Raw genomic sequence first — 22977 nt, forward strand, 5'->3', positions numbered from 1 at the left:
AATTCAGCAGGTAGCTCTTCCCAACCATTTAATTATTCTATTCCAGCCCTCTCTTGAGCAGGGAATGATGATCATGCCAAATGGGATGGTGGGTTTCTGATGTGCACAAATGGGGACCAAAATAGTTACAGCAAATTCATTTTACTTGTGGCCCGATCCCAGATCTCCAGAAGTGAAATGCCTAGGGCACTATAGTCCAGCAACATTCCTTCATCCCTGATACGTAATTGTTCTCAGTGTGTTAGACTGAATTTGTCAATGAATCCTCTGCTGTACAGACTCTGAAAACCCATTTCCAAAGGCTATAGAAAAGATAAGAGAAAACTTGGCTCCCTATAGGACCTTTTCTCCCATATCTTCCAGTCCTCCAAGCATCTAAGAGGTTGTGAAATTAATTTACATGTAATCATAACTTCCTTTCTCCAGGACTAGGTTATGCTACTGTCTCTCTCTTCTCTTCCTTCTGAAATCTCTCTTTTCTCAGGTTCAGCAGTTAATTATTGTGTGGACAAAGGGCAGAGCCCATGTCTTGTCAGGTTCTCCGTGGTATGTATTTTTTAGCCAGAACCAGAAAATCAGATGTAACAAACTGGCCCTGGATACTGAGCTAAGGTACTAGCTGCAGTAAGATGCAGTATCCTCTTCATGGCAGATGGCATGTGAGCACCAGCAGTGAGAGGCTTAATGCAGCATTCTTATGCTGACCTGACACATGATGACATTGGAGCCATGTTTTACTGTGCCTTTGCCATTCTGGGCATTGCTTTGTATCTCCAGTGCTGGTGTCAAAGGGATTCATTATGCTTGTAGAACAGTCAGTGCATATTGTACCAGAACCAACACTTGACACATTCATGGTATCTACATGACCAGTCCGGACTGGAATTGACAAAAGACATGGCTCCCCTGAGGTTGAGGTCAGTAGAAGTGCAAAGAGAATAACACCTTAATACACACAGAGTTAAAGTTTGAATGCATATGTTCTGGTAGAGCTCTCTGTCCAGAAACCAGGAAGGGTAAAAGAAAACACAAACAAGAAAAATGCCTTTGTATTTTAATGGCAAAGTGACCTCCTCTATAACCAAATATTTGCTTATTTTGTGCTCTAATACTTTTTGTGCTTCTGCCTTTAAAACCATCCTTTACTTCCCCTATCATGCAAGATAAAGGAGACAGTCATTGAAATGAAATGGAAGTACATTTAGAGCAATAAAATAATGTATTTTTCATGAAGTGCTTAATCATCCTGTGGATCTCATTATTGTAGGAGGTCATCAGTCAAATCCCATGGCTTGAATTAGATAGTGAAAATATTGTAATGAACATTAATAATACTTACTGTTATGCAAGATAAAGATTTAGGGGCAATCGCATCTCATATTTCTTGTCATAAGCCTGTGATCAGGAATGAATTTCCCCATACATCATTTGCTTAGTGTGTTAGTTTATTTTTTTGCCTTACTTCTTTCTGAAGCATCATTGGCCACTGCTGGGAGGTGGGGTAGAGGGATAGGTTTCTGGATTATATGGACCGATGGTCTGATACAGGATAGTGTATCGTGAGATTTTTCCTGAGGTTTCTTATGAAGGATCCCACCCTATCAGTGCCGGTGCTGGCCCACTGGGAGCCCTAAGCAGGAATATGCCCCCCACCCCGCAACACATACTAATAGGGGGCTCCCTTCAGTTGCTTGGGGCCTGAAGTAATTGCTTAGTCTGCTTATGTCAAGTGCAAGCTCTGCACTCTATAGATCAATTGGAGAACAGAAATCAGAGGTGATTAACTGATGGTCTATAGCTCCTTTATATATGGGAAGCTGCTAATATGACTTTGACTCCAATTATTTGGACAGGTTGTGATCCCAATGCAATCTGGGGATCCAGGAGCTGTCTTCCTCCAAATATATTTCCTCCAGCCTGCACCGATGTGATTTATTTTCACAAGAAGAACTCACAACATATAGTTTTACATGCTACACCTGAAAGGGATGAATCAGGCATTAATGGAACAACCCCATTTCAAATATGGAGTTAGTGCTCCATACCCGTGTTTCTCAAACCACACAATGTATTTCTTGTGGGATAATTCTACCTCTTTCAGGAGCGAATGGAGGCAAACCAACCCAAGAACAGCAAAGAAAAAGTGAACTCTAGTTTTCTATGTTACTCAGAGGGGAGGCAGGAAGAAGCCGGGGGCAATGGCCAGCAAGCTGATCTTGAGTGGAAACTTGAGTGGGAAACTCCAATATTTTAATCCCACTGTTTTCACCAACTCCCACTGTGGCCTTGGATAAATCACTTTACTGCATCAATTTCCCTGTATGTAAATTCAGGTTCTTAATATTTACTAACGTACCTGACAGGAGGAGAGATTAGCTTATATTTGTAAAGCAATTTGAGGAAGAATAGTGCTATTTTACTTCTAAGTAATCATTATTATATTTTTATTGCTGGGTCATTTTCACTATTAACTCTGTAAGAAATCAAATAGCCTACAGAATAAATGAAAAAAAAAAAAAGATTCACCCAGAAACAAAGCAAGCTGCTCAGTTTAAAAAAATACCACTTACGGCCCTTGGAACAAATGTACCAGATTTTGTTTTTTCTTAGTTGCAGGTTTGGGAGACAAGTATTTCCACCCAGTTGGAAAAAAATGTTTCTATCCACCAGGAGCCAAAATATTTTTTTCAAAGGAGGGAGGAATTAAATTTATGAGAAACTCAGGCCTGGTCTACACTAGAAAATTAAATCAGCTTAACTACATCATTCTGGAGTGTGAAAAATCCACATCCCTGAGTGGTGTAGTTAAGCTGACCTAACCCCCAGTGTAGACAGCGTTATGTCAATGTAAGAATTCTTCTGTCCAAATAGTTACTGCCTCTCAGGGAGGTGGATTACATATGCCAATGTCAGAACCGTAGCATCTACACTGAAGTGCTACGGTGGCACAGCTGCAACGCTGTAACTGTATCGCTGTAGAGTTTTAAGTGTAGACAAGCCCTTAGTTAGCAATCAATCTGCCCAGTGTCAGTCCTCAGTCTCTAACTGTCCTCAGTCCTCAGTCACTCCTGTCAGACATACTATAGATCTGAGACTGGATTTTTGGGCCCACATAAAATGATGTACTAGGTTTGCCCAATCAGGAGGCAGTCTGGCTATTTGTGCTTGTGAAGTCAATGGGCCTATTTCATAGACAGGATTGGTGGGTGAAGCCCACCAGCACAGTGAAAAGCCTGCCCCTTCAGTTGAGAGAGGGGCCACTAAGCCCTGAAATCAACAGATTGTAGGGGACTAAAAATGAAAAAAAAAAAAAAAACAGGTATAGGTGTGGAGGTCCCAAGGTGTGATGCCTCAGGAGACTGAATTTGATCCAGGGGCTCTGGCATGGGACATATTGTACAGCCTAGGCTAAGTATTGGACAGACAGCTGGAACATGCACCTTCTCACATTGGCCAGGCAGAGAGAGAATTCCATTCTTCAGAGTGCTGATTGTGGTCTCCTAAACCACATCTTGCGGGGACAAAATAGATACGTTTGGGCCCTTTACTTGGATAAGTGAAGGGCCCAAATTTGGATAATCCAGTTTGGATTATTTTTGTTTATTGTTTTAATTCTCTTTCTTCATGGCACTGACCAATAATATCTGCCTGCTCCTCTGCACCTGCCTGCCCTCCTCCTTCCCCCCACAGAAGCTATGATAAAAGGCATGCTGATTACTGAAGCAGGGGAGCAGATGTTCCCTGGCACTGTTACTAAATCAAATTTTAATAACTCTTCAAACAACTCCATTTTGGACCTGGACACTGGATGTCAGCTAGGGGATTCAAGTAAAATTTAGCTTATCTGCTTAGTTTATCAAAAAGAAGATTGAGAGGTGACGTGATTACAGTGGATAAGTCATTGATCCTCATGGGGAGAAGATACCAGATAGTAAAAGGCTCTTTAACCTATCAAAGAAAGGCATAACAAGAGCCAAGGGAGGCAAGAAGTTAAAGTCAGACAAATTCAAATTAGGAATAAAACACAATTTTTTTTAACAATGAATGTGGTTAACTATTGGAACAAATGATGAAGGGAAATGATGGATTCTCCATCTCTTGAATTCTTCAAATTGACACTTGATGCCTTTCTGGAAAATATATACTTTAGTCAATCAGAAGTTATGGAGCTCAATACAGGGGTAGCTCGGTGAAGTTTCACAGCTTATATTATACATGCTATCATATTTGATGATTTAATGGTCCCTTCTGGTCTTAAAGCATAGAGCTGGTTGGGAATTTTCCATTGGAATGATTTTCAGATGAAAAAATGCAGTTTCTGCTAAATTGAAATTTTCCATGGCAAAATCTCAGTTTTGTGGAAAAAAAAAGTGATTTTCCGATGGAAAAATTTGAACAAAATATTTTGTTTTGACTTGATTTGACTCAAATTGGACTATTGTGTTTTGCTGAGATGATCTGAAACATTTTTTGAATCAGTTCAATATAGGGTGACCAGACACCAAGTGTGAAAAATCGGGACGGGGGTTGGGGGTAAAAGACGGCTATATAAGACAAAGCCCCAAATATCGGGACTGTCCCTATAAAATCAGGACATCTGGTCACCCTATAAACATTAAGCTGCATTTCCCTATCAGCACATTGCTGATGGTAGTCATAGTTGAGGCACTTGTTCCCATACTATTGGAGGACTACATTTCCCATACTCCATGTGGATTTTCCTCTTCCCAGACTCTGTGTGATACATCATGGGAGTCGCATGATTCTGGGTGCATCAAGGGAGAGGTTGTCTAGCCAGAGAGCCTGGCCTATAAGGAAGAGTGGGGGCATCAGCCTCATGAACTACAACTCCCACAAGACAATGTGCCACAATCGAAAAATTCAGTTTAAAGTTGAAATGACTCGAAGCAAAGCATTTTGGGTCATTTCAACAAACTGAAATGAAACATTTTGATTTTGGGAATGTTGAAATGCTTTGATCGAAAATATCTAAATTTAAAGGTTTTGAAATTTACGTTCTATTAAAAAAAATTGAAATTGTAATTTTACATCCAGATATGAGACAATACAAATGTTGAAATGTTGGTATTTCCTGCAGGATAGAAATTCTAAATTTCACACAGTTCTATTCAAATCTATGAAAATAGTTTTTCTCTCTTTACTGATTCTTCTTCTTTTTTTTTTTTCGCTACAAAGTTGTGGGGGAGAGGGAAGGGAAGACGATAAATTTGGGATGTGTGTCCAACACCTCTGTTTTTAGGGTATTATAATTCAATATTACATATATTAAATGAAAGGAGTCACTTCAAATTTTCCATAAAATGCTATCTGTCCCCAGGTAGAATCTTCTAACTTTGAGGTTGATAAGATGTTTGTTATAGATTTTATCGTGGAGGCCAAAATTGGTTTTATAATGGAAATTCAGTAACAACCTTAACTATGGCACTCCATAATAGTAGGGAGCTAAATAACAATGATGGATTTAACCTGTTGGGTGTTTATGAACTGTGTATGTCATGATATTCTGTTGATTGCAGTAATGTGCAACAGTTCAGAGCCCCCAGGGACCAGTCCATTCATAGGACAGCCAAGAGATGTGAAAGACTGTATATGACCGCCCTGAACTGATCTAGCTCAGTCATGTGACAAAAGTTAAAGGTGCTAAACTTTCTCATGTGATGAGAAGTATGTGGATGTGATGGAAAGCAGCTTAACCCTTCCTCTCCTATCTCTTCCTGCCATCCCAGGGATTTCAGCAAAAATTCTCCTTCCACAGTAAAGAGATTGTGGCCATCAGTTGTTCCTGGTGCAAGCAGGCGGTAAGTGGCTAGAACTGAGGTTGAGAGGTGGGGCTTTGCCCACACAGGATCATCATGTTTGACTTCATTTATCCTGGTCGTTTTATGTGCTCATTTATTAGGGGGGAAAGAGCCCCCTAGAATCTCCTTATTTGTACCCTTTCTATTTCTTCTCCCCAAGGATGCTACTCCTGGGTAGTCTATTCTTCTGGTGGAGGAGAGCTGAATGTAGCTCCTTCCTTTTGGAGTATAACAAGACCACTCCTGGGGTAACAAGAGGGTTCGCTCTCAAGCACTCCATTGCTGTTACTGGTTCAGAGAAAAAGGGATTCCCATTTTGTATAATCTTGCCTGTTTAGAATTTGGTCTTACTACTGTTATGTGTATGTAAGCAGGGGTGTCTTTTGGGGGTAGGGGGCACGTTTGACAAAGGATGAGAAAATGGGGAGGTGGGTTTTTTTGGTTAATGTTCCTAAGACTCTCTTGGTCCAGAGGACTGGGAAAAGAAGTTGAGCTGGGTATATTCCTCAGTGCCTCACACATCTCTCCCTGTTTCTTCTGTCCCTACCATGCCTTTCTCTCTCCCTCTTTCTCCTTTTTTTGCACTCTGTCCACCTCACTGACGGCTCTGCTCTCCCTTCGCTAGTTTCACAACAAAGTCACCTGCTTCATGTTACATCACATCGAGGAGCCGTGTTCCCTGGGGGCTCATGCTGCTGTCATTGTGCCTCCCACCTGGATCATTAAGGTGAAGAAAGCTCAGGTAACTGCATGCTGATGTCTGTTTCTGATGCTGTTTGGCAGCTCAGGGTGAGCCTGGCTTCTGCTCCTGGTTATTCCTCCACAAAAGCATGTTTGTTTGCCCTGTCCATGCCCCTCACACCCAGCTACACCCATGATGATTATGAACCTCTATCTCACTCTTTCATCTACCCCTCCGGAAGGATTCTTTCATTGTCTCGTTTGGGGCAATAAGTGAGCAACCTGATTTTGGCACTAAGCAATACAGTTCATTCTTATTGCAAGTTCATCTAACGGACTGCAAGAATCCTCTATGTTTTAGGTACTCAAGCATGTTTCGCTAAGTAGAGCTGGGCAAATACAGGAAAAAAAGCTTTCCACAAATATTTGGTTGAATTGAAACATGAATTGGCCATGGCTGTGCTCAGTTCCCTTTTGCATTCACTTTCCATGGATGTTTGGACGATCATGTTTTACTCACATGAATGCTTGCTGAACATTATGCTCAAATGCTTGCAGATAATGAGTTTTCAACTTGTCAGCGTTTGCACCAGATTTGGTATATCTTAGATGGGATAAGACATTGCTCAACACAGCAGGGGAAAAAGGGTTTCCAGAGCCCCTTTCCAGAGAAGGTGCTGACTGCATTCTTCACGACTAGGGTCACCCAAGCAACTGGAGCTACTTTGCATGTGGGGGGTGAGGGGGTGGGGTGGGGGGAATGGTCGATAATTCAGAACAGTAAATGCAATGTACTTGGTGTAATTTATCCCCGGACTCCTATTCAGAGTGAATGCACAACACTGGTCTATGATGCAAAGGACACAGCCATTTTTATTGATAATACCCAGTTTAACTTAAATTATTGGGATAGACCAGAAAAGGGACATGGGAAATAACTGATGGGATAGTTAGTTCTCTTGCCAGCCCCGTGTGTTTTGTTCCCCAGAACCTACCAGGTATCCTACTTAGGGTGTCCCCTTTCCACAATAAGTGAGACTTGATTCTGTGCTCCATGGCATACAACCCATGCATGGGATAGCCAACTACCCAGGCTCCCCGCAGTGGCGCTATGCTGTTTTGATGCCTGTGTTGCTTCTCCGTAGCCCCATGACCTATGTCACAAAATTTGCTGCAACAAAAATGCCAAGCCACCAGTCCTCAGATTACTGAATCTTATCTTAATCTAGTGATCTAGAGACCTTTGACAGGCTGCTTGAAGGAAGAACCACCGGAATAGATGCTCTCTTGTGGTGGAAACCTCTCAAAGGGCTGAATGTTAATGGCAGAGTGTGATCAGGAGCCCCCTGGAATGTAAAAAAAAACAACAAAACCCTAAACCCAGCAAGGAAACCCAAATCATGGTGAGAAAAGCCAACCCTAGTAGGAATTTATAGATTCATAGATTCCAAGGCCAGAAGGGACCACTGGCATCATCTAGCCTGATCTCCTGTATAATGTAAACCGGAGAACTCCTCTGAAGTAACTACTCTTTGAACTAGAGCGTATCTTTTAGAAAATCATCCAATCTTGATTTTAAATTTGGCAGTGATAGAGAATCACCACAACCCTTGGTAAATTATTCCGATGGTTAATTACACTCACTGTTAACTATTTATGCCTTATTTCTAATCTGAATTTCTCTAGCTTCAGTTATAAGACATATTTTTCAGTCCTTTAAACATTTTCATGCCTCTGCTCTGAACCCTCTCAAATTTATCAATGTCCCTTTTGAATTGTGGACATTAGAACAAAGTTTTTAATTTTCAGTTTTTCAGTGAAAAGTCAAAATTTTCCACTGAAACTGCCCCCACCACTGGTTCTGACCAGCTCTAACTTGTGAATGACTTGACCATTTCTAACCCATCTACACAGTCTGGATTTCTGGTAGTATCAGACGTTCACAGCAATCAATCCATGGACAAAATAAATAAAAACTCATAAATAAATTAGAGGAAATTTAATGAATGAATAAATACGTGGAAACAGAAATCTGTTTGTAGATGTTCCGTGACCTGAAATAAATATGTCTAGTAACATTTTTACTATAAATTATTTGCTCAGCTCCACTTATTAACAACTCAGACTGATCACACACAAGTCCTGGACTGGATTTTCTATTAATTTAAAATGGATTCTAGCAATGTCCCTTACAGTACTTCCTTTTGGTGGTTGTTTCTGAGCAAACAAGAGAGCTTCATGAAGAGACTCTTCACCTAGTTTTACTTTCTGTTTTTATTGTTTTTCCATGATCATTATATGGACCATGGGTTACCACCTTTCTAATACTCTATTTGAATAAAGAACAGGCCCCCCTCTCGCTCCCGGCAGTGTCTTGGTGATGCAACATCCCGATGTAGTTGCATAAGATCAATCTGCCTTAGGTTACCTGCTAAATGGGGAGTTTTTACTTCTTGCAAGCTTCTGTTTGCAGGATGAAGGAAATTCAGAACAGTTTGGATAATTTTGGAACAGGTGGTATCCCTATATGTAATGACCCATTTATATAGATGGCAAATTCTCAATACCTCCTTCATTATGTTCATTGTATGAGCCTCTTCTGTAGCCTCTCTAACGCTTTTCAGTGCCTCTGGGTCTGGTTTCCTGGAGTTCAGATAAATTAAGTGTTCCAGTTAGCAACTGCAGGTATCTACAGTGGCTAGTGTCCTTTTTTATATTTGATACTTGGCAGCCTGAATGTTGTTAAACAGACTTGGTGTGTGTGTGTGTGTGTGTGTGTGTGTGTGTGTGTGTGCGTGTGTGCGCGCGTGCATGCGCATGTTTGAGAGAGGAGCAGTTGATGAGAAGGATCTGGGTGATGAAGTTACAGAGACAGCCCTCCTTCTGAGGTTCTGGATACAAAGCAGAGGCAGTAATTGTAACTGGATCCCAATGCTAAGAAAGGGTTTATGATCGAGGTGAGTGAATCTGCTTTCCTTTCTCTTTGGAACCTTCATAAGGAGCTTGCAAAAGCTGTCTACTACTGGGCTACTCTCTCTTCTTACTGTATTGCTGGCTGAAGCCACTGATTTGAGACTATTATCTGTGCCTCATTTCAGTTTGTGAACTGCCTGAAGATCATAGGGTCAGACTTTTATCGGTGCTGTGCACCTGCTGCTCCTGTTCAAGTAATTTGGAGCTACTGCGGCTCAGAACTGCTGAAAATTAAATCTGCAGCATTCTAGATGAAAGGATCTACCTAAGACTGTCAGTTCACCACCTGACATTACTCAAGGAGGGCCCTGTCCTACTCCTTCCATAAATCTATCTAAGTGGGCTTGGAACACTTCCAATGACCATGATGTAATATGATCTGTGCTTCTTATCTTTGAAGAAGGACAAAATTATTGTCACCAAGGAGATTTTTCCTCTTTTAGAGACAATTCAGGATTTACATACAGGCCTGTCCACTTACAGGTGTTCTTTACTGTCAATGGAATGTCACTGAGTAGCATTTAGTTTTTGTCAAAACGCCCATACTCTTCCTGTGGAGAAGGAAGACTTCAATATGGACAAGATGGCACATGCAACAACTTCTTCAGCTCACCATGTATACCCCAGTGATTTCCCAGGGCTGCTATTCTTTTACCAGTTTGAAATGAAACCTTGCACATGGAAAACCAGTGCCCCTGCCTCTTACCTGTTGTATAGCTACTGTTGCTAAGTTGTAGCAAACATTCAGGCTCTCTAAACATCACAAAAATAGGCATACTTAAACACTGTGGCGTAATATAGTTTTGACAAAACCACATTATGTCTTTTCTTGCCAGTGTGTGCAGATACAAAACACTATTATATTTTAATCCTGGTAGATACAGAGACCAAGGCATGTTCTTCTATCAAAGTTATAATATGGGTTTTTTTTGTCCACAATGGCAAAAAAGCAGATATGTTGCAACATGATTTGGCAACAAATATATTTACACATGGTTATTTTTTAATGAGGATAATGCTATTTTACCTAATTGTCCTGGCTTTATGCAGAAGAACTGTACTGGGTTTAGGTCCTTCCACTAAATAGCAGATTGTCAGCTTCTTCCAGTAAAATAATTACCGGTAAGTATAATCAATGCCTCTAATATAGTGCTAGCTCTTTATATATAGTGCTTTTCATCAGTAGAACTCAAAGCCCTTTACACAGGAGATAAGTAACATTATCCCCATTTACAGATGAGGAAACACTGAATTTCCCAAGGTCACCCAGCAGGCCAGTGGCAGTGCTGGGAATATAGGCCAGATCTCCTGAGTTCCAGTCCAGTGCTCTATCCACTAGGCCACTCCGTGTCTCGCTCTGTGACAAGGTTTCAAGAAAAAATCCTCCCAGGGAGAAGCTCTGAAGAATGAATCTAAGAATCTCTACATTGATTACTATAAATGAAGCAATGTTTTTTGCTTCATTACACTGATTTTAAACTTCGTATCCTCCTTCTGTCTGATTGCACTATTTGAGAGTGAAAAAACTAGTAGGATATATATGATCCATCTGTGACAGGTTGGATCACAGAAACCCGCTTGGGAGCTGCCAATTGATGTGCCAAGACTACTTCTGCCCCTGCTTTCCTGCCCTGTCAGCTTAGGACTTCAGTGCCGTGCCTGGTTTGAGCCAGACTCGCTAGCCTGCTGCAAACCCAGACCCACGTCCAAATTATGCCCCCTAACAGCTGTAGGCTTCACTGAAAGCAGCTTACAGAACTGTTCTTATCTTTAACACTCAGATGCCCAACTCCCAGTGGGGTCTAAACCCAAATAAATCTGTTTTACCCTGTATAAAGCTTATAGAGGATAAACTCATAAATTGTTCGCCCTCTATAACACTGATAGAGAGGTATGCACAGCTGTTTGCCCCCCCAGGTATTAATACATACTCTGGGTTAATTAATAAGTAAAAAGTGCTTTTATTAAATACAGAAGGTAGGATTTAAGTGATTTCAAGTAGTAACAGACAGAACAAAGTGAATTACCAAGCAAAATGAAATAAAACATGCAAGTCTATGTCTAATATAGTAAGAAACTGAATACAGATAAGATCTCACCCTCAGAGATGGTTCAATACGTTGCTTTCACAGACTGGATGCCTTCCTAGTCTGGGCATAATCCTTTCCCCTGGTACAGCCCTTGTTCCAGCTCAGGTGGTAGCTAGGGGATTCCTCATGATGGCTGCTCCACTTTGTTCTGTTCCACCCCCTTATATATCTTTTGCATAAGGCGGGAACCCTTTGTCCCTCTGGGTTCCCGCCCACACCCCCCTTCTCAATGGAAAAGCACTAGGTTAAAGATGGATTCCAGTTCAGGTGACATGATCACATGTCACTGTAAGACTTCATTACCCACTTGCCAGCACACACATATACAGGAAGACTTACAGGTAAAACAGAGCCATCTGCAGTCAATTGTCCTGGTTAATGGGAGTTATCAAGATTCCAAACCACCTTTAATGGCCCACACTTTGCATAATTACAATAGGCCCTCAGAGTTATATTTCATATTTCTAGGTTCAGATACAAGAGTGATACATTTCTACAAATAGGATGATCACACTCAGTAGATTATAAGCTTTGTAATGGTACCTTACAAGAGACCTTTTGCATGAAGCATATTCCAGTGACATTAGCATATTTTCATAAAATCATATAATATGCAACGTCACACCATCCACCTACCCCTGTCAGTGCAGCCTTATAGCAAATGATGCTTTCTAGTGCACTTTCATATGCACCAAAGCATGGGAAGTTTAGAGCACTTTTATAGAGCCAGTCTCCTGCTTCTTAGCATAGGTGCAACATGCCTCAGGTGGCATGTGGCCAGGATTCATAACCAAATTTGGTCCCCTGGTTGGATTATTAGCTTCCCTGGCTTGGGCCAGGTATTGACGGGGAGTGCGACAAATGCTGATCCCTTTATGCATGGTGAAAAGCAACAGGAAAATTGGCTGGTTTGAAATGCCAGAGCTGGTCACTGAGGAATCAAGCAGTGAATCCAGTAAATACACTATTTAATGTAATTGGACTGTTGGCTGAAGATGAAGGTTGAGTCAAAACAGCGGATTCTGATGAATGGCTTTGCTGTGTCCACTCGCAGTTCTCTGGGCCAGTGAAACTTTTCTCAGTAGGGATGTCTGGATCAATTTGGATAAAATAAGAGTGACTTGAACTTTTTTGGGGAAAAAAATGGAATGGAACTTGTTTACTTCTTGAGGTTAGAAGTTCTGCAAATTTTCTTTTAATTTTCTGCCCCACTGTACTTCCTAGTTTTGAATAGACTAAGCTGAAATACTGTGGGGAAAGTCCATTTTCTCAGTGTTTCCAACTCAGCTGAAACTCAGCACTGTGTGAATAGGGAGAAAATTTATAGGGATATGGCTATTTTAATTCAACAACTGCAGTAATTAAAAAAGAAAAGCCTCAATTTGTCTGGCCCTGACCACTTCAGCACATTTTTGTGCTCCACCATCAATGAAGTTTGCGCTATTCTGGGGAATAGTTTTTTTCCCCATATCTAGTCCAGCCCCCTCATGGCAGGACAAGTATTTTTAGTTAACTGCAATTTTTGGGTAGGTCCTACAAAGTATCTATTTGTTTTAACTATTTTTTCTGCAATAGAGTGGCAGAGGTTTTTGTTTGTTTTTATTTTAGAAAAATGAAACCCTTAAATATTAAGAATTCAGAGGAGGTTTTCTATCAGATTATTACACTAGTTTCATGGTAGGTCAGGTTTGACTTTGTCTGCCAGCATCATATGCAGTGGTGGCATGCATTATGTTGAGTCATGGTGGTCACCACCGCTAAAACTGGGGTTTTGTTTTGTTTTGCTTTTGTTTTGGTTTTTAAACATGAAAAAATAGCTCATTTTATCATGTTTTATTACATTTTTGTGCAGGTGGTCTCCATACCAGGAGACGAGCCTGATTGGGAAGGAGACTGGAGCCCCGGAGGGAAAACGGGCGTCTCCTACCCCTATTGGGAGGGTTGGCAGGTACAACATGTGGTGTTATGTGAGTCTCTGGGAGTATCTGATTTTTTTCTCCCCACGGCGTGGGAAAGCTTCCAGTTCCAAAGCACCAGTCTGGTCTCCGTGTGTGGCTTTCTCCATCAATGGTGGTGTGGAAGTGTAAAGCATGAGACGCATGTGATCTAAACTTCAAGCATGTGCCAGACACTGTATCATTCTCCAAACGGACCATGCATGAAGGAGCTTCTTAAATGAGGCTACTTCTGGGGCTGACTTGATTTTTTGTTTTGCTTTTCATGTAGCCCCCTTTTTTTTTCTTTTTCATAGAACTCATTAAAAACTTCAACCCGGCGGAAGAAGAGAACATCCTTTAAAAGAAAAGCCAGCAAAAGAAGCAATGAGGTAAGTCCTAATTAATAGTATTTGAAAGGTGGACTGAATGGATATTTTTATCTCTAGACTGCCAGTTAAAATCTAGCATGTCTATCGATCAGCCAGCCCAGGTTGACTTATCCTCCCATTTTTAGATGGGATGCATAGATTTATTCTCTAGGGTAGAATAGGCTAGGCTGAATAGTTGAGGCATGATGAGGGGGTGCACAGGGAATCTTGTTGTCTATGCTATAGCGGTTTTCTGACTAAAGGTCACAGGGGTTCTTAATCTAGCGGCTTTCATGACCACAAAAGCCTCTAAAAACAGAATTGAGAATGCTTTGTGATTTTTTTTTTTTTTTTTTGCTAGAGATTTTAGCATTAGTTTTGTGTAGCTCTAATTAAAGTACTCTGCCACTTCTGATTTTGCAGGAAAACAAAGGCCGACCATTTGTGATAAAGCCCATCTCTTCGCTGCTCATGAAACCACTGCTGGTGTTTGTCAATCCAAAAAGTGGAGGGAATCAGGTAAAGGCATCAACTTGATCCCAGTCACAAAGTTTCTACAAATTCCTTTAAATTATGTGTCATAAAATGATTTCAGGTGAGGCACAGAAAGGGAGGGTTTCATGTGACCTGGGATGCAGACTCCTAGAATGGAGAACTGGACCCTTCACGGTGAATCTTCTTCCCACCAGAATTGAGGTTTGGATTGTTCAGTGTGATCTTCCTCCCAGGTTTTGATTCTTTGAGAGGAAACCAGAATAGCGGCTTGGAGTCTTTCAGGAAACCTCAGTCTTTCCACAGAAATGGAGCTCTCTGATTCTCCGAAGTAATTGCCGGTCATCCTCCTGCCCTACCATTGGTTTGGTTTAATCAGAGCAATCTCTCAACATCCCTTGGCCACATATCTTATGTTGTAAAGCCACATAGTCCTGAATTGTAAATATGTTGGAAATGGTGCTCTAGAAAACTGAGTCTCAGAGCATGACGCTGTTGCTTAGGCATATTGCTCCATTATCAAGTTGTAAGTAGCAGGCTGAATACTTTGGTCATGCAAGTAGAGCTGAAGTAAACAGTGGGTTTACACATCATTACAAAAATTTCAAAATTCCATGCAAAGGAAAATTCTAAATTTTTTTTTGTTTAGTTTTAATTTTGACCTTTTAAAACATTTATGTTCTGTTATAATCTAAAATAAAACGTTGAAATGAAACGTAATTTTTAAATGAAAAATAAAAATGTTTGTTTCAGGAAATGTTGAAATGGGACGTTCAACATTTCCAGAACCTTTTTTGTATGCTTTTCTCCAAAACAAAATTTCAACAAACTTGGAACTATTTCACAAAACATCTTGATTTTGCTGTAACTGGGATTTCTGATGAAAATGGTTCCATCACAGTTTTTCCAACTACCTCTACTGTGAACTTGAAGCCACTACACATCTGCATTCTAAATTCAATGGACATATGTTGTTGTTGTTATTCATATTACCGTAACACGTAGGAGCTTGAGTCATGGACTGCGACCCCATTGTGCCAGGCACTATAAAAACACAGAATAAAAAGACAGTCCCTGCCCCAAGAGGCTACAAATACAGAAAGAGTGGGATGGTAGGCGACGTGAATGTTCTCTAGGGCAATCATCTGTCACAATGGATAGTTTTTGCTTTGGCTTGCCAGTAAATACTCCTTTTTTGTTTGCTTTTGTTCTGTAAAACACAAATGAATGAAAGATATTATGAAGATTAAGTTAATAATAAATATTATTACGTATGAGAGTCATTAGTTCATTTGCTCATTTATTTTCCTTCCATTTTCTATCCTAACAGGGCACTAAGGTTCTCCAGATGTTCATGTGGTACTTGAATCCACGCCAAGTCTTCGATCTCTCTCAGGAAGGGCCAAGAGATGCGTAAGTACTGAAGCGTTTAACATTGCCAACATCCTTCTTTGCTTGTTAAGTATGTGGGCAAAGGATAGGTTGGATGCAGCTTCCTGATAGTAATAGGGGGATTAGCCAGGCTTATCAAAGTGTGATCCACTGTTTAAGGGCCTGATTCAGCAATGCAGTTAAGCACATGCTTGTGTCCATCCTTATTGAGCAAAGGACTTAAGTACCTGCTTAACTGCACATTTCATTTTCCAAAAACTTCTATGAGGGTTGTTTTTGTGCAGAGCTAGAGATCAAGCTATTGATGTGATATGGGTCAAAATGGTCTCAGTCAGGGTAGTGCATGGCATCCACTAAATCTTTGGGGGATCCAAGGTGAGAATGGTGTTTAAGAAAATGGACATTTTGTACATTTTGCATGCACCAGTACAGAAAAACAGCTAGAGGTTTCCCATTCCCACCATTTTACATGGTTTAAAGCTCAATTGTTGTAAGTGCTCTAAAATCTGGACGGTTACTTGGATTGCTTTGAAATTCGGTGTGCCTAATGAGGTATGGGGTAGCATTCGTGCTCCACATTTGGGATTATTTGACCAAGGGGTTCCCAAGTTACAGGCCCTGTGAAAACAGTTTCCTTCTGCTGCCTTGTTCTGTTAAACTGAAAGGTGCTAATGACTGGATGCACAGACCTCATTGAAATTGATGGCTGTGAACTGACCCTTCAATTATCAGAAGGAAGGATAAATTAATCACAAGCCCCCACCTAAAACAAAAGGAGTTTGAGACTGAGTGGCTGGAAGTTGCTTCAATTCATGAGTCATGAGTGGCAATTTAATTTTGGAGGGAATGTAATCAAAGTAAAAAAAATAGACATGTGAATGCTTGGTGGGAGGGGAAGGGTATTAGGTGTCAATGGGTAGGGTTATGGGGAGGAGCATAAATAGGGATGGGTGGGAGAGGAGGGGGCTCAGGTGAGGGAAGAGTTCGGGGTAGAGGGACACTGGGAAGGGGGATGTGGGGGTGAGTGGCAGGAGAACTGGGGTAGAATAAGAGCAGGGGCATCTGTCAACCCCACAATTTCCCCTCCCAGATGTGTGCCCAGATTTAGGGGGCTCTTACACCTCTAGTGATGGTCTGGGCCCCATGTTGCCTCCCTCATATGAGCTGAGATATGGAGCAATTGCCCCACTGGTGGTGTCCGAGATCCTCTTGCTGCCCCCATGTGTGAGCCAGGATCTAGGGGCTCTGGGCCCATCTACAGGGGTTGCCCCCCCCCTTTACTTCCCTCTCATGAGAGTTGGGTTAAGGGGGGTGCATGCCCATTTGGGAGGGTCTGAGGCCCCCCTCCATACCTCCCATGTGAGGCAGGATCTGGGGAAGTCCTGCCCCTTTGGATAGGAAGCTGAGAACAGGCATACTTTGTGCATATTCCAGGCTCTAAAGCTCTCCTGAGGGAGATGAGAACACCCACTGAGATTAATGGAACAGTTCACACACCTCAGAGCAACTGTTTCAGGCTGTATTCATCTCCAGGCCGTTCAGAGTCTCCTGTGATGCAGCTGGATGTGCAGGGGAAACCTTTCACCTTCATCCTCCCTCTATCCTTCCTCATTAAAAGACTTCTTTTCCAAGTGCTCTAAAATCCGGATGCTTGTGTGGATTTTTTTGGAATTTGCTGTGCCTTGTGGGAGTGCAGAGTAGGGTTAATGCCCAGATTAGGGGGGTCATTTGAGCAAGGGATTCCAGAGATATAAGTCCAGAAAAAATAACTATTTTCCAAAAAGGTTCTAGGTGTTTTCTGTCTTTGTGCAGAGCTAGAGATAAAACTATTGCAGTGATGTGGGTCAATATAGTCTCAATCAGTCAATTTTTATATTGGGTGTTGCATGGTGCCCACTAAGTTTTTGGGGGACCCAAATTGTGAATAGTGTTTAAGAGCATGTTCACTTCCATGGGTGGCGGGTGGACCCTCCTCTTCGGGGAGGCTGGCCCTACGGTCCCACTCCTGCCAGATGAGGCTCCGCCTCCCGCAGCAGGAGCCCTGGGTCCCCCCTGCCACCTCTTCCCACAGCTGGAGAACCCTTGGGCCGGCCGGAACCCTGAGTTGCTCCCTGCTGCCAGAGGAACCCTGGGCCACCCCCAGTCCCAGGCCAGCCCAAGTCCCAGTTGGCTGACCGACCAGAGCTCCAGCGATGCCGGCTGGCCAACCCCAGCCCTGGGCCAGCCAGCCAGAGCAGCCCCAGCCCTGGGCCGGCTGGATCAGCCCCAGCCTGGCGTCCCATGGCAGTGGCTCCAGCCAGGGAAGGCAGTGCCTTCCCTAGCCTAATATACCCACCACCAGTGTTCACTTGTTTGCTTACGTAATTGTGCAGTCTGGAAGGATAACCGTGCACACAGAACCCTAGAAATTCAGAGCTGGAGGGGACCTTAACAGGCCATTTAGTCCAGCCCTCTGTGCTGTGGCAGGACCAAGTGTACCTAGACCATACTTGACAAATATTTGTATATCCTGTTCTTAAAGACCTTCAATGATGGGTATCACAGTTCAGGGCAATTACAGCTGTATTCTCCATTTATGGTCCAGCAAAGGCACCTATTCTCAAACTCTTGGTTCCCCAGCCATCACCTCTCTTGGGTAGAGACCCACGTCTCCCTGCCAACTGGGGTTTTTCCAGGCTGCACAGTTCCCTGCTACACTGTGTTATTACTTAGCAAGGCAGATTGCCTCAGCAGGCCTGCTTTGCCTTCCTTCCTCAGAAACTACAAACAACATAACTGCCCATAGTTGTTACCACACAGCTCTTTCTAAGTAAGTGCATTTATTCTTAAGGGAAGAGGGTTTCAGAGAAAACATATTAAAAACAATGAAAGAACTTACACACATGGTAATAAGTTTACAAGGACTCACCCCAGCTGCAACAAGGGCTCTGGCTGGTGGACAATCCTTCAGACCCCTCTGTGGTCACAAGGTCATAACAGCTGTGAATCTGGGAGTTACTCCTTTATGCTGTTTGGGCCTTTTGATTCTGGGAATAGGTAAGTCAGACACAAAGGTCCCTTCCTTGGGGGCAAGCTTCAAAAGATTAGGTCTGGAGGTGGGCATTTGTATTGCTCTTCTCCCAAGTATTTTGTAGAAAACCTCCTCAACTAACAGTTCATTCTTGTCTCAGCCCATTGTTTAAAAAAGTCCTTGGACGCTTATATCACTTCCCAAGGTTTATATTAGTCATGTCTCCTGGACAGGTTACATACAAGCCTACAATAACACACAAACACACTACTCTGAAACCTGACACAAACATTTGTATTTTTAATACAACAAACTCCTAAAATACTTAAAGTTAATTCAATAAAGTTTACATTAATTGAACAATGTTTGTCAAGATATTGCAGGCAATAGCAGGAAATTTCACAATCGCCACTGGAAGCCTATTCCAGTGCTTAATTATCCTTTTAGTTAGAAAGTTTCCCCAAATATCTAATGTAAATCTTCCTTGCTGCTGAATAAACTGATACTTCCTGTCCTTCCTTTAATGGACATAGAATCATAGAAGTGTTGGACTGGAAGGGACCTCAATAAGTCATATAGTCCAGTCCCCTGCACTCAAGGGGAGAAGAGTTGATCACCATCCTCTTTGTAGAAGTGCTTAACATATTTGAAGAATTTTATCAAATCCCTCTCAGTCTTCTTTTCTCAAGACTCATCGTGCCCAGTTTTTTTTAAACCTTTATTTATAGGTCAAGTTTTCTACACCTTTTATTTTTGTTGCTCTCCTCTGGACTCTCTCCAATTTGTCCATATCTTTCCTCAGGTGCCCAGAATTGCACCCAGTACTCCAGCTGCGGCCTTACCAAGTAGAGCAGTACAAATAGCTCCTATGTTTTACACATGACATTCCTATTAATACACCCCAGAATTATAGTAAGCCTTTTTTGCAACCGCATCAAATTGTTAACGCATATTCAATTTGTGATCAGCTATAACGCCCAGTTCCTTTTTAGCAGTACTACTGTCTAACCAGTTATTCCCCATTTTGTAGTTGTGTATTTGATTTTTCCTTCCTAAATATAGTATTTTGCACTTATCTTCCTTGAATTTCATCTTGTTGATTTCAGATGATTTCTCCAATTTGTGAAGGTTGTTTTGAATTCTAATCCTGTCCCCCAAATTGCTTTCATAGAATCATAGAATATTAGGGTTGGAAGAGACCTCAGGAGGTCATCCAGTCCAATCCCCTGCTCAGAGCAGGACCAACACCCACTAAATGAGCCCAGCCAGGGCTTTGTCAAGCCGGGCCTTAAAAACCTCTAAGGAAGGAGATTCCACCACCTCCCTAGGTAACCCATTCCAGTGCTTCACCACCCTCCTAGTGAAATAGTGTTTCCTGATATCCAACCTAGACCTCCCCCACTGCAACCTGAGACCATTGCTCCTTGTTCTGTCATCTGCCACCACTGAGAACAGCCTAGCTCCATCCTCTTTGGAGCCCCCCTTTCAGGTAGTTGAAGGCTGCTATCAAATCCCCCCTCACTCTTCTCTTCTGCAGACTAAATAACCCCAGTTCCCTCAGCCTCTCCTCAAAAGTCATGTGCTCCAGCCCCCTAATCATTTTCGTTGCCCTCCGCTGGACTCTCTCCAATTTGTCTACATCCTTTCTGTAGTGGGGGGACCAAAACTGGAAGCAATACTCCAGGTGTGGCCTCACCAGTGCCGAATAGAGGGGAATAATCACTTCCCTCGATCTGCTGGCAATGCTCCTACTAATACAGCTCAATATGCCGTTGGCCTTCTTGGCAACAAGGGCACACTGCTGACTCATATCCAGCTTCTCATCCACTGTAATCCCCAGGTCCTTTTCTGCAGAACTGCCACTTAGCCAGTTGGTTCCCATCCTGTAGTGGTGGGGGACTCCACCCTGTGTGGTGTCATCTGCAAATTTTATAACCATACTCTCCACTCCATTGTCCAAGTCATTAATGAAGATATTTAATAGTACCAAACCCAGGACAGACCCCCGTGGGACTGCAGTTTGACAGCAAACTATTCTTTGAATATGGTCTTTCAGCCAATTGTGCACCCACTTTATAGTCCTTACATCTAGATCACATTTCCCTAGTTTGCTTATGAGAATGTCATGTGTGACTGTCAAAAGCCTCACTAAAATTACAATATATCATGTCTACAGCTTCCCCCTCACCCGCCCCACTCACTAGACCAGTAATCCTGTCAAAATTTTGACACGCTCCAATAAAGTAGAAGATCATGAGAGAGTTTCGATGCAGCCATTTAATGCCTGCCTGGGTAGTCTGAGGGAAAGTGCTGATGCCATTGTCTCTGATGAGCACCTGCCACTGACATTCTTGGTACACCTGTGCAATACAGATTTAATAACTCAAGTTGTTTGCTACAAGTTGTCTCTGTTCTAAGATAACATGTTTTTATTTTATGTGGAAGTTCACTATGAACACAAAGCAGAATAGTCAGCAGCCAGTCTAACCAATTTTTTTGTTTTATCAGGTGGAGAGGAGCCGGAGACAGGGGACTTTGGGTGTGTGTGTGTGTGGAGGAGGGGGAGGAGGGGAAATCAGGGACAGGGCGAGGGGTTGTGGCTGCAGAGAGGTTGGGAAATGATGGTGGGTGGTAGGCAAGCCTTGGATTGGTTATTTCAGAAAATCTGTATTTTACTGGCCTCTGGCTGGGGAAGGGAAGCAAGTGGCTACTTCCTGACCTTGGGGCAGATTAATGTAGTGTTTCTAAAGACACACAGGGTGGAGGTTTGGAACTAAACATAAGAACGGCCATCCTGGGTCAGACCAATGGTCTATCTGGCCCAGTATCCTGTCTTCCAACAGTGGCCAGTGCCAGGTGCCACAGAGGGAATGAACAGAACAGGTAATCATCAAGTGATCCATCCCCTGTCGCCCATTCCCAGCTTCTGGCAAACTGGGGCTAGGGACACTCAGAGCATGGGGTTGCATCCCTGACCACCCTGGCTAATAGGCATTGATGGATCTATCCTCCATGAACTTATCTAGTTCTTTTTAGACACCTCTTATAGTTTTTAACTTCACAACAACCCTTGGCAATGACTTTCCACAGATTTACTGTGTGTTGTGTGAAGAAATATTTCCTTTTGTTTGTTTTAAACCTGCTGCCTATTAATTTCATTGGGTGATCTCTAGTTCTTGTGTTAAGTGAAGGAGCAAATAACATTTCCTTATTCATTTACTCTACACCAGTCAAGATTTTATAGACCTCTATAGATTTTCATACACCTGACAATACAGGTACCTTGACTGCTGAGGGGAAAGAAATATGTGCACTGCTGGGGTTGCTAATGTGGATTTTGGGCGATTCTTGGATCATGATGTTCCCGAGGTTTACAGGAGAGCAAGGAGTACACCATGAGGACATGGGGATTGCTAACTACAGGCTAATTTGGGTGGAGCGAGGTAGTCTCCATTGGTGTCATTTTGGGGCCCTGTATTTTGTCCACTGTGCAATGTCTAACTGGGTGATTTAAGAGGTTTGATCAACCATACATTGTGGTGATTCACTTGGGCTGAAATGATCTGAGCCTTATTCCTGGTGTGCACCTCATACAATATATAAGAGCAGATTTGGACTTCATCAGAGATTTGTGTCCAGGAACGGTGATAGTTTTCTCTGATTTGGCTCAATGTCTAATTGCTACAGCAGCAATTAAAAATCTATTAATAAGGTTGGAAGAGTATTAATTGGCAAATTGAAGGGTTCATGGTCCACTGCAAAATGTGCATTATATGGCATAGAAACATTACAAACTCTGGCACTTCACTGTTTCTGGGAGATGGGGTACATCTGTTGGACACAGTCAGAGGATCTTTCTCTCAAACATAAAACTGTCAGTTGTTTGGAACAGAAACCCTGCCTGTGATTTCTATCGCTGGTCCTGCCACAGATTCCACCCTCCAACCATTCTGAAACCAGGCAGGAGCACCGTTTCACTGTAACATAGTTTTCCTTCACTCCAGGCACCTCAGTTGAGTTATAGGAGGGTGGAAAGTAAGAGTAATGGAAATTTTGAATACCAGAGAATGAACACTTCAGGGAGCTGCATTCACTGCCAACAATGTGGGAAGGGGAACTACAGTAGTTAGGAGGTGACAAGCTTGTAGATTTCATCAACTGTGTGGTGGCAGAGTAAAGGTTTATGTATTAGCAGGGCATCTTGGGGCATGGCTG

At 42.4% G+C, this 22977-nt stretch overlaps 1 protein-coding gene across 5 annotated transcripts in view; it reads left to right on the top strand.

The window, feature by feature from the left end:
* DGKI (diacylglycerol kinase iota) overlaps positions 1-22977 on the top strand; it is a 287790-nt gene that overhangs the window by 133880 nt on the left and 130933 nt on the right. For 4 of the 5 annotated variants that reach the window (XR_010592257.1, XM_008171112.4, XM_065565893.1 and 1 more), the window contains exons 7-11: positions 5748-5819; positions 6445-6561; positions 13815-13889; positions 14292-14387; positions 15691-15773. Coding sequence is in view for 4 of the 5 variants with exons in the window: in XM_008171112.4 (XP_008169334.2) it covers positions 5748-5819; positions 6445-6561; positions 13815-13889; positions 14292-14387; positions 15691-15773 (443 nt within the window). In the remaining variant the exon portion in view is untranslated. The remainder of the gene's footprint in view (positions 1-5747; positions 5820-6444; positions 6562-13814; positions 13890-14291; positions 14388-15690; positions 15774-22977) is intronic. The other variant, XM_065565886.1, reaches the window with a different exon arrangement.

The sequence above is a fragment of the Chrysemys picta genome, chromosome 1 (genome assembly GCF_011386835.1).
Source record: "Chrysemys picta bellii isolate R12L10 chromosome 1, ASM1138683v2, whole genome shotgun sequence".
In the NCBI taxonomy this organism is placed as follows: domain Eukaryota; kingdom Metazoa; phylum Chordata; order Testudines; family Emydidae; genus Chrysemys; species Chrysemys picta.